The 13,183-nt window shown below is 48.5% G+C and overlaps 1 protein-coding gene across 1 annotated transcript in view; it reads right to left on the bottom strand.

The window, feature by feature from the left end:
- PRKDC (protein kinase, DNA-activated, catalytic subunit) overlaps positions 1-13,183 on the bottom strand; it is a 128,015-nt gene that overhangs the window by 6,375 nt on the left and 108,457 nt on the right. The window contains exons 70-80 of the mRNA XM_040261177.1: positions 10,383-10,557; positions 9,591-9,772; positions 8,794-8,974; positions 8,267-8,427; positions 6,268-6,479; positions 5,087-5,174; positions 4,860-5,003; positions 3,570-3,774; positions 2,377-2,444; positions 1,773-1,993; positions 1,474-1,566 (exon numbers count right to left, since the gene is read on the bottom strand). Of these exons, the coding sequence (XP_040117111.1) occupies positions 1,474-1,566; positions 1,773-1,993; positions 2,377-2,444; positions 3,570-3,774; positions 4,860-5,003; positions 5,087-5,174; positions 6,268-6,479; positions 8,267-8,427; positions 8,794-8,974; positions 9,591-9,772; positions 10,383-10,557 (1,730 nt within the window). The remainder of the gene's footprint in view (positions 1-1,473; positions 1,567-1,772; positions 1,994-2,376; positions 2,445-3,569; positions 3,775-4,859; positions 5,004-5,086; positions 5,175-6,267; positions 6,480-8,266; positions 8,428-8,793; positions 8,975-9,590; positions 9,773-10,382; positions 10,558-13,183) is intronic.

The following is a 13,183-nucleotide window of genomic DNA, read 5'->3' on the forward strand; positions in this document are numbered from 1 at the left end:
TTTGAAAAGCACTTTACACTCCATGGTCATCTGTGTACCGTGTGCTTTTCACGCTTCCTCTCCTTACAAGTGGGGCCGTGGGGCCAGTCGGGCTCACTGTGCGTTAGTAGATTCTAGAGCAGACCCCTGACCCCCGGCGCAGTCCTCCGGGGTCAGCAGGAGTCATTTCAGGCAAAGGACTCCAGTGATTGGAATTTAAGTGGGTAAACACTATGTAGCAACGACTGCCCAGGCATGAGCGTCTGAAAAGAGCAGTGCTCCTATGTTAAGAAAGAGGCAGTGAGAGCGCTGCTGCTGCTGCTGCTAAGTCACTTCAGTCGTGTCCGATGCCGTGCGACCCCCTAGGCGGCAGCCCACCAGGCTCCCGTCCCTGGGTGAGAGTGCTCTCCTACGCAAATGCTCTGAGGAGGGGGAGAGGCCTGAGGCCTTTTATGACCATCTCCTCCCTGCCATCCTCCCGCTGGTCCCCAAACTCCTGACTCCCGCTTCAAAATGGCTGTAAGCTACGCTGTTCTTTCCCTTCTTTACAGAAACAAGGAACAATTTTTTTTAAATTACTGATCACAAAAATATATTTATTATAAAAAACTTGGAAAATATAAAAGGATAAAGGAAAGTATAAAGTTGTTGTATCTTGACCTGGAACTCAGCACCAGTCCCCTACCTGCACTAACCTGTACCCACCCACCAGCCAGTCACACACTAACCTACGCCTCCCAGTCACCCACATGTACTAACCTATACCCACCAGTCACCCTCCTGCGCTAATCTACACCCACCGGTCACCCACCTACACCCACCAGTCACCCACCTGTGCCCAGCAGTCTCTGACCTGCACCCCTTCCACACCAGGGACACCTCACCTCTCCAGCCTCAGCTGCTTTGTCTGCACAGAGGAGACAGTAGTACTCACTGTGTAAGTTTTGGTAAAAAATAACTTCATACACAGTAAAAACTGAGAATGGTGCCACAGAAAACACATAACTAAATGTTAGCTGAAATCTTAGTATTTGCTTTACCTTCTTCAAACACTTTTCTTTTTGTTCAAGGTTAATTCTATTTTTAAAGTTGTGATAAAATATATGCAGCTACTGCTTAGGAGGAGAAGTGGGAGGGAGAGGATGAGATGGTTAGATGGCACCACTGACTCAATGGACATGAGTCTGAGCCAACTCCAAGAGATAGTGATGGACAAGGAAGCCTGGAGTGCTGCAGTCCACGGGGTTGCAAACAGTCGGATATGACTGAACGACTGGACATGACTGAGCAACTGAGTAACTGCTTAGAAACCTTGACTCCAGGTCATCTTCACCCACCTAGAGGCAGACTGAAACATAGGCTGGGCAGGGCAGTAATGAAAAGGGCCTGAAAACATCCCTTGAAGCAGGGGGTGGAGGAGCCCTGCCCGGGGAGGGGGGCAGTGGGCTCGGGTGGCCAGGTGGAGTGGGAGATGGGCCCTGGGCCTCAGGTCACCTGGTGTAGGCTTTCTTCTCCTCCTGTGACATGCTGCTCAGAAGAAGTTCCTTCAATGTGCAGGTGTTTTCAATCCATTCGATTAGCCCCAGCCTGAAAGGAAGGTATAGTCATGAGCCCCCACTGCTCGGCCTTCTCTATAAAACAGCTCTGCCTTCGCTTCCTCCACAAGCAGGAGCCTCACAGCAGAGCAGTCTGTGCTGCTGGTCTCTGTCCTGTGACACCTGAAACCGGAGCTGTCCCTTGTCCCCGCCCACAGAGGGGAACTGCACCCCCCCCCAGCAGAGGGGCAGCCACACCTGGAGGTCATGGGCACCACGTGGTAGGTGGTCATTTGCAGGCCCCTCTGGCCGCAGGCGGCATCGTGGGCCAGGACGCTGTTCATGACCTGGAGCAGCTGCTGGATGCGGTGGTCTTGCCGCAGATCCTCACCGCCCTTCACCAGGAAGGGATACTCCCGTTCATCGTGGCCGCGGATCACAATGCGCTTGGGTTTCCTGATCGAGGCCATCACTTTCACCTTTAGAGATTGAACAGCATCTTCAGGTGCAGCTGAAAGACCAGGTGGCCCAGGTCTTGTCCCCAGAGGGATGCAGGTTGGTGACAGACAGGTTGTGGGGCCCCTGGTTGCCCTGATTACGAGTTACACTGACACACATGTGTGCTTGGGAAAAAGCCGACATGTCCAGTTGCGTTACGTCTATAATGGACACACACAGAGCTGATGCCTCACGTCTACTAGACCCTTACACATGACTGAAATTAAAGCATATATTAAGGTCAGTAAATTCCATCAGAAAACTCGTAACACAACTCTCAGAGAACTCCACGCGCCTGAGACCAAGGTGGGGAGTGAACTGAGGGGCCGACCCCGACCATGGAGCTGGTGGAACCGGCACCTACCCGCTCGTCGAAGCCTGCGATCCGTGCGTGGTATTCAGGCATTGGTTTGCTTCTGCCATCGTACTGACCTGGGAGGGACACAGAGCCGCCTCAGATGCTGCGGGGACAGCGCATGCACTTCACACCCCCCTTCATGCCCCCGCCCAGTCTAACAGAGAAAATATTTTACTCAAAAGTTTCAGTGGAGGTACTTTTTTTAAATGCTGTTATTTTTCATTTGACTAATGGATGCTGCTTCCTATTTGGTGGAGCAGAAGCAAATGGGGAACAGGGCTGGGCGAGCCCTCCACCTCAGCCCCGATTTCAGTCAGGTTGTGTATCAGGAGGCTATGCTTCAATGTTCCTGAAACTCATGGTCTGGGATGCATAGCTGTTAATAATAACAAAGAAAAGTCTTTCTCCACATCTTTCTTTTTCCCCCACTGGAATAAGGATACAAGTCACTGTACTGTAACATTTTTTGTCTGGCAAATTCCAGGGGGAAGAAGGGACGTGAGGATCACACAATGCCCACGTGTGGCCAGCACACTGCTGCCTGCTTGCAGTGTCACCAGCCCCTCCTGACGGCACGTCAGGTGCCATCAGCCCCTCACTTCAGGTCTCCCGAGAAGTGGGTTGCAGGCACACTGCATCTTAGTGCTCTGCAGACACTGCCGTGTTTACAAATGGAGGCTTGGTGACGGCCCTGAGTTGTCAGGAGACGGCGTTTTTCAGAAACAGTGTGTTAACTTTCGTATGTACTCTGTTTCTTAGACAGGACCCCACTGCACAGTGTGGTATAAACACAGCACTTACAACGCGTCACTTACAATGCAGCCACCCACCTTGATGTGCTCTGCTGCAGGGGCTGGAATAAAACACACAGCATCTCGGGAGGTTGCCTGAATTTTATCTCTGAAAAAAAGTTCTGCAGGGCATTGCGTGGACAGATTTAGAGGACATTACTAGCTACCATGACAGCAGGGGGCCAGCTGAGCACTCGTCCTCAGGAATGGGATGGGACTTGTAATGTGGTTAAGTGTACTGATCATAGAAACTACAGATTTTCCTGATGATGAAAAACATGTGGAATTTAAAATCTTTTCAAAAAAAGAAAACTGTTATGATTCTGATCTCACCCTCTTAGAAACAGAGGCTCTTGCTCTGGGCCGACTCTCCCTAGCGCCATGCTGTCTGCCCACACGTGAACTCACCAGGGACCTCCAGTTCCGCTCTCAGGAATTCCACCCTGAAGTTGCTCATCCAGGGAGAACATTCCCTCAGGTTCCCCGGCGCATTTGAGGCCCTGTACATCCTTCCCAGTAGCGAGCCAGCGATGGCGCAGAAGTCCTGGAGTTTCATGCCTGGGAGTTTAGAGCCTCCTCTCCCAAAGTGTTTATCAAATTCCTTTCCAAAAGCCTGAAAGTAATAATAAACGTACCTTAAATTAAAAAAAAATTTTTTTGTTATTGGAGTACAGTTGCTTCACAGTGTTTCTGCCATCACCACAGAGCATTGGGGAGAGTTCCCTGTGCCATATCGTTGGTTCTCGTCAGTTACCTATTGTATACACAGTAGTCTATACATGTCCATCTAATTTATCTTTAATATTAATGTGAAGTTGAACTCCTGGAAAGGTTCTAGGTTTATAAATCTTTATAACAAATAGGTACTCAGTTACATTGCTTTTTTTCTGTGCCTTTAATCAATAGTTTCACTTTCCTTGAATGTTTCAACCCTGTTCTGGTGGATTAACCTTTTAATTGATGCAAATTAAGTGTTGATTTGTGATGAAGTAGAAAGTTCTAGATGGATGGTCCCAGGTAATAGAAACCAACCTCAGGACAAATCGTGGCTGGAGCTGCAGCAAGGTTTCTTTCTATAGGGGCTCTGCCCAGGTGGGCAGCGGGTTGTGCTCAACCCAGTCAGGCCAGAGTTTCTGGGTCAGAGCTAACGGGCTCAGCAGGAGGGAAAGGACACCCAGTGTGCAAAGTGACAACGGGCATGACCCGGGTGTGACCCCGCAGGAGCCCTCCCCAGGAGGAGCGGGGGGGGGGCCCCTCCTCTCCTTGGAAGGCTGCTCTGTGACCACTTGCAGTACCTACTCTGCCGCCCAATCTGGTCGACCCTGGGCCAGCCCCTGCCTGACCTCACACCCAAATTCTGCTGAACCCTGCCAGCCTTGCAGTCCGCCCACCTGCCATCTGGGATTCTGAGTGGCAATGGTACAGGTGTGTGTGGTATCCAGGATCACTCTGAGAACCAAGAAGATTAAACCATACTTAACCTTTACATCTAAGAATCTAGCCACAAAGAAGAGAATGTAATAAACATGCCACTATCTGACCTAAAAACATGCCATCAATGTCTACCAGAAAGTCATAGATCTAACGAAAATTTATAAGTTCAACAGACATTTTAAAACCAGAATTATCAACGAACCAGCAAGTATAAGCCCTGGTCTCCACACGACTCTAATCTCGAGGAGCCTGCCATCCACGTACCTGGATAAACCTCCTTCGAAAACTCCCAAGGCCAGGAGCCTGTGGGTCTCCCAGGGCTGCATGCATCCTCTCATACATTCTCTGAATGTTCTTTTTATCCACAGGTGTTTTCCCTAGTTCAACCTTAACATCCTCCATCCAGTCCTGCACAGAAAAAGACATGTCAAGCGGGACCACAGGCAAGTCTCACCGAGTTCCGTGTGTTATGCCAGGAGCTGTCACCTCACCTTAAAAAGCATCTCAGGGTTGGAGAGCTGCTCCAGGGCGTTAATGAAATCCTGAACCACGCCTTCTCGATCCAGCTTAGCTTTAATCCTGTTACAAAAATTAAAGTTTAGGTGCTCAAACATCTTCCAAAGATCAAGGCCAACAATTTTTATAGGTATATAACTATATTTATATATAAGAAAATATTTAACCAGCTACCTAGTTCAGAGAAGGAGCAATTAATTAAAACAGGGACTTCCCTGGTGGGACAAGGGGCTAAGATGCTGTGCTCCCAATGCAAGGGGTCTGGAGTTCAATCCCTGGTCAGGAAACATGATCTCACATGCTGCAACTAAAACTAAAGATCCCACATGCCGCAACTAAGACCCAGTGTAGCCAAATAAGTAAATGAACTTTTTTTTTTTAAAAGACAGATACTTATTAAAAAAGAAAGAAAGATGAAGTGAAAGCAAATCCTCGACATTCTGATGCACACAAGCTGACACATACAGTTTCTGTGGTTAAAAGGTCCCTTTCTCAACAAACCTGCAACTTCTCTTTCTAAGGAACTGATCACGCTACAGCTGCCTCTGCTGAGACAGAGGTGGATGCCACAGGGCAGTAGGCATCACAGGGCGGTGAGTGCGTGGGCAGCCCATCAGGGCACTGTGCTCCCCAACACTGCCACTCAGAAGCTCACCACTCTAAATAACTAGGCACGTCAGCTCCTGATACAGAAGGGTGGCTACAATACTATTGTCTACCAAAGTCCTCTTTCTAAAGCGAAACACCACTGCCTGTGTGCTCACTCACAAATCAACTAAAGAAGCCAAAAGGATAACATCTGGGCTATTTTGTGAGTCCTAATTAAGAGCGGCTTCCCAGAGACTTTCAATTTCACAACAGCTTCAGGAACTGATTTCAGAATGCATCTCGAGTCTGTCTCAACCAAGAGATCACTAGCATTTAGCACAACCCTCTCCTGACTAACACTGTAAGATGAACTGTGCTTACAAAAGAAAAGACATTCTACAGCAAATAACACACAGGTGGATGCACCCAGCCTATAGACGCCCAGGCCTCTCGCCCCAGGGCAGCCCTAACTCATCTGAGGACAAACATAAGCATCCGTGTGTCTGCTTGGCCCACAGTCATTTTTACAACCTTTCAGTGTTTGAGCGACCTAATTTTTCTGTGTCACCTGGCCACAAACTCCTTGTTTTTATGACCAGCAGAAGTGTCTCTAAAGCAGTAGCTTTCGCTACTTATCATGAATGGGTAGACGATGGCCTGCGGGTAGTGGTCGGCAATGTCCTCCACGGTGCGCTGGATGGCAACCGCCTCCTCCTTGTCCAGCAAGGGCAGCATGTGGCCAATCCAGCCGATGAACTCCCAGCAAGGGACAGAAGAGATCTGCAACACAGAGCAGGACATTTAATGTTCCTTCCCTACATAGGGGTTGTGTGTCCAACATCAAAGCACAGCTGCATTTGCGATTGTCAGCGTAAAAGCACACAGACGCACTGACGGAGGTTGGCTTTCTCCTGCCCTTTCGGTTCTGACCCGTCACGAGCCTTCTCTGGGCACTCACAGGGCCCCTTTCTTTATAAGAATGGAAGCAGACAGAACTGCTGTTGCTGATTCTCCTTAGATTTACGTCATTCCTTCCGCAGCTGTACTGTATCCCACGTCATCTTCCTTGTGCTCCATCGTCAACTTGCTTTCCAGACAATCCTACAGGGCTCATCCCTGCATGTTTATCTCTTTGTACCTGTGCTATACGCCCACAGGAGAAATTCCTAAATCCCTTCTTACTTTAATACTAACAACAGTAAAAATCACTGATTTTCCTCCAAGAAGATTTTTCAAATTTTCACCTCTAAAAGTCTTTTCCAAAATCTTTTCCGACACTGAGGACAATGAACTTTTAAAACTTACTGTCAATCTGAGAAATAAAAAAGTATCTAATTGTAATTTGCATGTTTCATTTTTAGAAGCCTGCACTTCTTGGCCTCACATACTTTAATCATGTAAGCATCTCCTGTTTCTTATTAGTCTGTTATTTTGGAGACCGGAGACAACTGCTCTCCATCTCTACTATGTTTTGCAAATATTTTTCTCTGAGTTTTCTTTTAAACTTTGTATATGTTTTTTTTTTTTTTTTAAACGATAGAAGTGTCAAATTATTTTCCTTTATAGCTCCTGGGTTTTGTCCCTGAACTTCAAGATCATTTTAAAATTTCACCCAGGTTTTCCTCCAATGCTTTTCCAGCCATTTGTTTCAGGATAAAATCTGATGCACTTGAAACATTGGTGTAAAGTGAGGGAGGGCAGGCAGCTTATGGAACCCTCAGCACGAGGCCAGTTGCCCCTCTCAAGGGTCTTGATATAGACCCACCGCTCTGTTTCCACACAAACTCAAGATGTCATCTTTATTATATATAAATATGATTTGGGGAAAAATAAAATCATAGCTTATTGAAATTTCTTTACTTATCTTTAAGAAAAACACCTGTGTGTTGCATACTAAATTGACCTTAATTTCCTGTGTTGGTCCTAATGAAAATACTCACCTGCTCAAGTGTGCAGAGAACTGACTCTGAGCTCGGTGACAGCACCATCTACAAGCCTGCTGTGCCCAGCTAACAACACTGTGTCACCCTTTCTGAACACTGTCAACTCAAAGCCTGGTCCAGTTTTCCAGTTACAGCTCCACAGAAGTCACTAAGGAGCCTCTCTGAGGACCCTGCCTCCCTTTTGCCCCAGTGCAGCCCCAGCAGAGAGGCCGGGACGTGAACAGGGGAGTGGGATGTTCGCAGGAGCCCTCAGGGTCCCCTAGATGAAGGGTGTGATGGGCTGGCACCCAAAACATCCCCTGCCAGAAAGTGGTGCTGCCAAACAGTGAGCTGAGCTTAAGGCCCTGGATGCTACAGACGAGGCTCAGCCCTGAAGGGAGAGGAGGCCATGTGCCAGCCTCGCCCCTTGTCTGCCCCTGGGGTCCCCCTGCAGACGGAGTCTTCACAGCAACACCCCCAGAGGGAAACGAGGCCTGGGAGCTCACTCTCAGCGTTTCACTGACACACGTTCTGGGATGGAGCAGAAAGCTGTGGATAGGAAAAGCCATCACCCATGCCCCACACACAGTGTGTGTCTGGACGTAAGTTCTATCAGGTTCCAGCTGCTGGAATAAACACACTGACCTCTCTGGTCATAAGGTCCAGCGTCTCCTCCGGATACTGTGCGACGATTTGCAGGAGCCGGGGGAACTTCAGCCGCGCCTCGCTTGAGTGAAACTTCAATGCCTTCAGCATCTTGTCCACCACAAGGGCTGGATACGTGAGCAGCTCTGCGGACCCAAGGACTAGTGGGACAGAAGAGGGAGAGGCGGTCACCACCCCCAGGCAGACACAGTGACCGACTCTGACGCTCACTTCCTGGGGCTTGCATGTTGTAATTGTCATTCCCTCTGCAGCAACTACGGCAGCAGGGCATGCGGCCCTGGGCCGCGTTTGAGGGCTTCTCTCGGGGGCTGACCCTCCTCCTGGGTGAAGCCGTCTGAGTCCTGCGCTGCAAAAGGAGGGCGGCCACAGGAGCCGGTCACGCTCGCGTCAGGTAAGCAGACGGAGGGACAGAGACAGCCTGCCACCGGCCACAGGCAGCCCGCAGGGTGTGTCCGTGTCACTGCCCCCAGACAGACAAGCTGCGTGCGACACAGCGTGAGGCTCACCAGACGGGCCCTCCTCCTGCCTGCGGAGCTGCCGGTCACAGAACTCGGCGAGTGTCAGGTAAGCCACGGTCACGCCGGCTGTAGGCCCCTGGCCCCGCGCCGAGGGCCCAGCCTCCTCCTCTGCTGCCCGCACAGCTTCAGAAAGGTGGTGGAATGCTCTCTGGTACAAACCTGCCATGACCTGGAATTCAGAGACCCTGAAAGCTGTGAGTGGGCCCGGAGCTTCCTGAGGACCCTCCTCCCTACCTGGGCCCCCTGGGCCACCAGTGAACACAAAGCTGTTAGTGCCAGACCGGGAGAGAGACACGAGCCTCATACAACCTCAGGACCTGAAAACCAACATGAGGTGGGCCCCCTAGGCCCCAAAGTGGGGCTGAGGAAGGGCTGGGGACACAAGAGACATGAGGAGCACATGGGAATTACTGATAATATAGAATCACCTGAAAAAAGCCAACAGAGCAGCCGCTACACAAAAAAGCAGAAAAGCTGGTTTTCCCCACAAGCTAGTGGGGCGTCTGGATGATGACGGGTGGCAAAATTACAGCAAAGTGCATGGAAAAACCGTCCACAGGGATCAACACAGACTCCTCATTCTTGACACTAAAGGAAAGGTGTTATCTGAATGAGCAGGAAGCACATGGAGGGTGTCACTAGCCCAGTGGCACACTCGGTTGCGTGTAACTGCCAGCTACGTGTTAAAAGCACACAGCGAGACCTGATGCCGCTCTCATGCAGCAGAACCGTCACGGTCACGACAAACACACGACGCCAGGAGCTCAGGTCCCCAGCATCACTACCTTGTCTGCATCCTCCGAGCTGGACCCAGACAGCTCCACGACACTCCTGGCCTTACTCTCCCCGATCTCAGCAAGGCAGCTGGGCTCGTCACAGAGCGCATCGGCCAGGATCCGGTAGGTGGTGCCCAGGAGGACATGATGGTCACGGGAAGCCAGGGTGCTTGTGCGCGATGTGTTCTCAGCTGTTGGATTACACACACACAAATGTTTTAGAAGTCAGTAAAAACACAAATTAAAAGAATATAGTCATAATTAAACTATTAAACCCAAAACTTAGCTAAGTGTTAAAAAGAACATTTTAAACTTCAACTTTAAAGAAATAAAAGCTCCAAAAGTCATATTTAATAGTATTATTAGGATACAAAGAACCTTGGCTCCAAATACCCAATAAACATTTAATAAAAATTTTACAGGGCTTCCCTGGTGGCTCAGTGGTAAAGAATTTGCCTGCCAATGTAGGAGACACAGGTCCCATCCCTGAGCCAATAAGATTCCACATGCCAAGGAGTAGCAAAGCCCATGGCCACAACTACTGAATGCGTGCTCCAGAGCCAGGGAGACACAATTACTGAGCCCACATGTCACAATGACTGAAGCCCGAGTGCTCCAGAGCCCATCCTTCGCAACTAGAAAAAAGCTCGTGTGGTAATGAAGACCCGGCACGGCCAAAAATAAATAAAATTATCTTTTAAAACATTTTTATAAAACTGAGTTCCCAAATGTCAGCACAGCACAAAGAAGAGGTGAGAAGACAGGATCCACAATGCGCGCAGCCTGGAAAGCAGCTCGCACCCAGCAGGGACGCAGTCCTGAGTGCCGTGCGCAGCTGTTCAGGCCGGTGCTGGGCCCGGGCCCGGCTATGGCTGAGCCGGCAGTAGGCCTGCACCCACGTCACCAGCCAGTCCTCCCGGGCTTTCGACTCTCTGTGCAGCTCCTTCAGCAGCTTCAAGGCGAGTGAGAAATTGTTCTGCAGGGGAGAGAGAGGAAGCAGAGAGATAAGATGGGGCCCGCAGCACACAATCCAGCAGGGAACAAAGACCCATCACCTCAGCTGAAACCAGTCACAGCCACTACATGCACTCCAGGGAGGCTGGGAGAGCGTTCACGGCCACCGAGTTCACAACACGTTCCTCAACCACGAAAGCTCTGTCCAAAGGGGTTTCCCCTCCCCAACTGCTGGCGACATGGCTTTCTGCTCCTGGATCTGCCTCTTCCAGACCCTTGGTATCATCAAATCAGCAGACAATCTCGGACTTGAGTCAGACTCCAACTCTTCCCTACAGCTGAGCAATGCTCTCTCTCAGGGTGAACCACAATTTATCACCCACTTCCTCCTGATACACATTCCAGCTTTGTGGTTGCCACCTTTTGGCTATTTCAAATAATGTTCTTTGCTAATCTGAATGGAAATAAAGCCCCTGGAGAAGCTAAAGGCAAAGGAGAAAAGGAAAGATATACCCATTTGAATGCAGAGTTCCAAAGAATAGCAAGGAGAGACAAGAAAGCCTTCCTCAGTGAGCAATGCAAAGAAATACAGGAAAACAATAGAATGGGAAAGACTAGAGATCTTGTCAAGAAAATCAGAGATATCAATGGAACATTTCATGCAAAGATGGGCACAATAAAGGACAGAAATGGCATGGACATAACAGAAGCAGAAGATATTAAGAAGAGATGGCAAGAATACATGGAAGAAATAAACAAAAAAGATATTCATGATGCAGATAACCACAATGGTGTGATCACTCACTTAAGAGCCAGACATCCTGGAATGTGAAGTCAAGTGGGCCTTAGGAAGCATCACTATGAACAAAGCTAGTGGAGGTGGTATAATTCCAGCTGAACTATTTCAAATCCTAAAAGATGATGCTGTGAAAGGGCTACATTCAATATGCCAGCAAATTTGGAAAACTCAGCAGTAGCCACAGGACTGGAAAATGTCAGTTTTTATTCCAGTCCCAAAGAAAGGCAATGCCAAAGAATGTTCAAACTACTGTACATTTGCACTCATCTCAAACACTAGCAAAGTAATGCTCAAAATTCTCCAAGCCAGGCTTCAACAGTATTTGAACCATGAACTTCCAGATGTTCAAGCTGGATTTTAAAAAGGCAGAGGAACCAGAGATCAAATTGTCAACATTTATTGGATCATTGAAAAAGCAAGGGAATTCCAGAAAAACATCTATTTCTGCTTTATTGGCTAAGCCAAAGCTTTTGACTGTATGGATCACAACAAGCTGGAAAATTCTTAAAGAGATGGGAATACCAGACCACCTGACCTGCCTCTTGAGAAATGTGTATGCAGGTCAAGAAGCAACAGTTAGAACTGGACATGGAACAACAGACTGGTTCCAAACTGGAAAAGGAGTACGTCAAGGCTGTATATTGTCACCCTGCTTATTTAACTTCTATGCAGAGTACACCATGCGAAATGCCGGGCTGGATGAAGCATAAACTGGAATCAAAATTGCTGGGAGAAATATCAATAACCTCAGATATGCAGATAACACCACCCTTATGGCAGAAAGCAAAGAACTAAAGAGTCTTTTAATGAAAGTGAAAGAGGAGAATGAAAAAGTTGGCTTAAAACTCAACATTCAGAAAACTAAGATCATGGCATCTGGTTCATCACTTCATGGAAAATAGATGCAGAAACAATGGACAGTGAGAGACTTTATTTTGGGGGGCTCCAAAATCAATGCAGATGGTGAATGCAGCCATGAATTAAAAGACATGTGCTCCTTGGAAGAAAAGCTATGACTAACCTAGACAGCATATTAAAAAGCAGAGACATTACGTTGCCATCAAAGGTCTGTCTAGTCAAAGCTATGGTTTTTCCAGCGGTCATGTATGGATGTGAGAGTTGGACTATAAAGAAAGCTGAGTGCCAAAGAATTGATGCTTTTGAACTGTGGTGTTGGAGAAGACTCTTGAGAGTCCCTTGGACTGCAAGGAGATCCAACCAGTCCATCCTAAAGGATATCAGTCCTGAATATTCATTGGAAGGACTGATGCTGAAGCTGAAATTCCAATACTCTGGCTACCTGATGCGAAGAACTGACTCATTTGAAAACACCCTGATGCCGGGAAAGACTGATGAGATGGTTGGATGGCATCACCAATTCGAGGGACATGAGTTTGAGTAAGCTCTGGGAATTGGTGATGGACAGGGAAGCCTGGCATGCTGCAGTCCATGGGGTTGGAAAGAGCTGGACATGACTGAGTAATTTAACTGAAAGCCCCTAGATACAAATTTCCATGTGGACCTAAGCTCTGCTTTCCCATGGGTATATTCTGAGGAGGGGAACTACTGTCACATGGTGACCCTTGGCATTTGCAGGAGCTGCCAGACCAGTGACGGCAGGGTGCACTTCTACTCTAGCCATCCTGAGGGTGGTGGCGGGCGGGCCCTTGCTGTGGTTTGACCTGCCTCCCCTCACGACTCGTGGTGCTGCGTTCTTCATGTGTGTACTAGCCACTTGAGTGTCTTCTTGGGAGAAGCATCCATTCAGATCCTTTGCCCGTTTTATCACTAGATTGTTTGACTTTCTGTTGTTCAGTCGTAAAGAGTTATTTATGTATTCTGGATAAGT

This window comes from Oryx dammah, unplaced genomic scaffold (assembly GCF_014754425.2).
Source record: "Oryx dammah isolate SB20612 unplaced genomic scaffold, SCBI_Odam_1.1 HiC_scaffold_19, whole genome shotgun sequence".
NCBI classification, from domain to species: Eukaryota; Metazoa; Chordata; class Mammalia; order Artiodactyla; family Bovidae; genus Oryx; species Oryx dammah.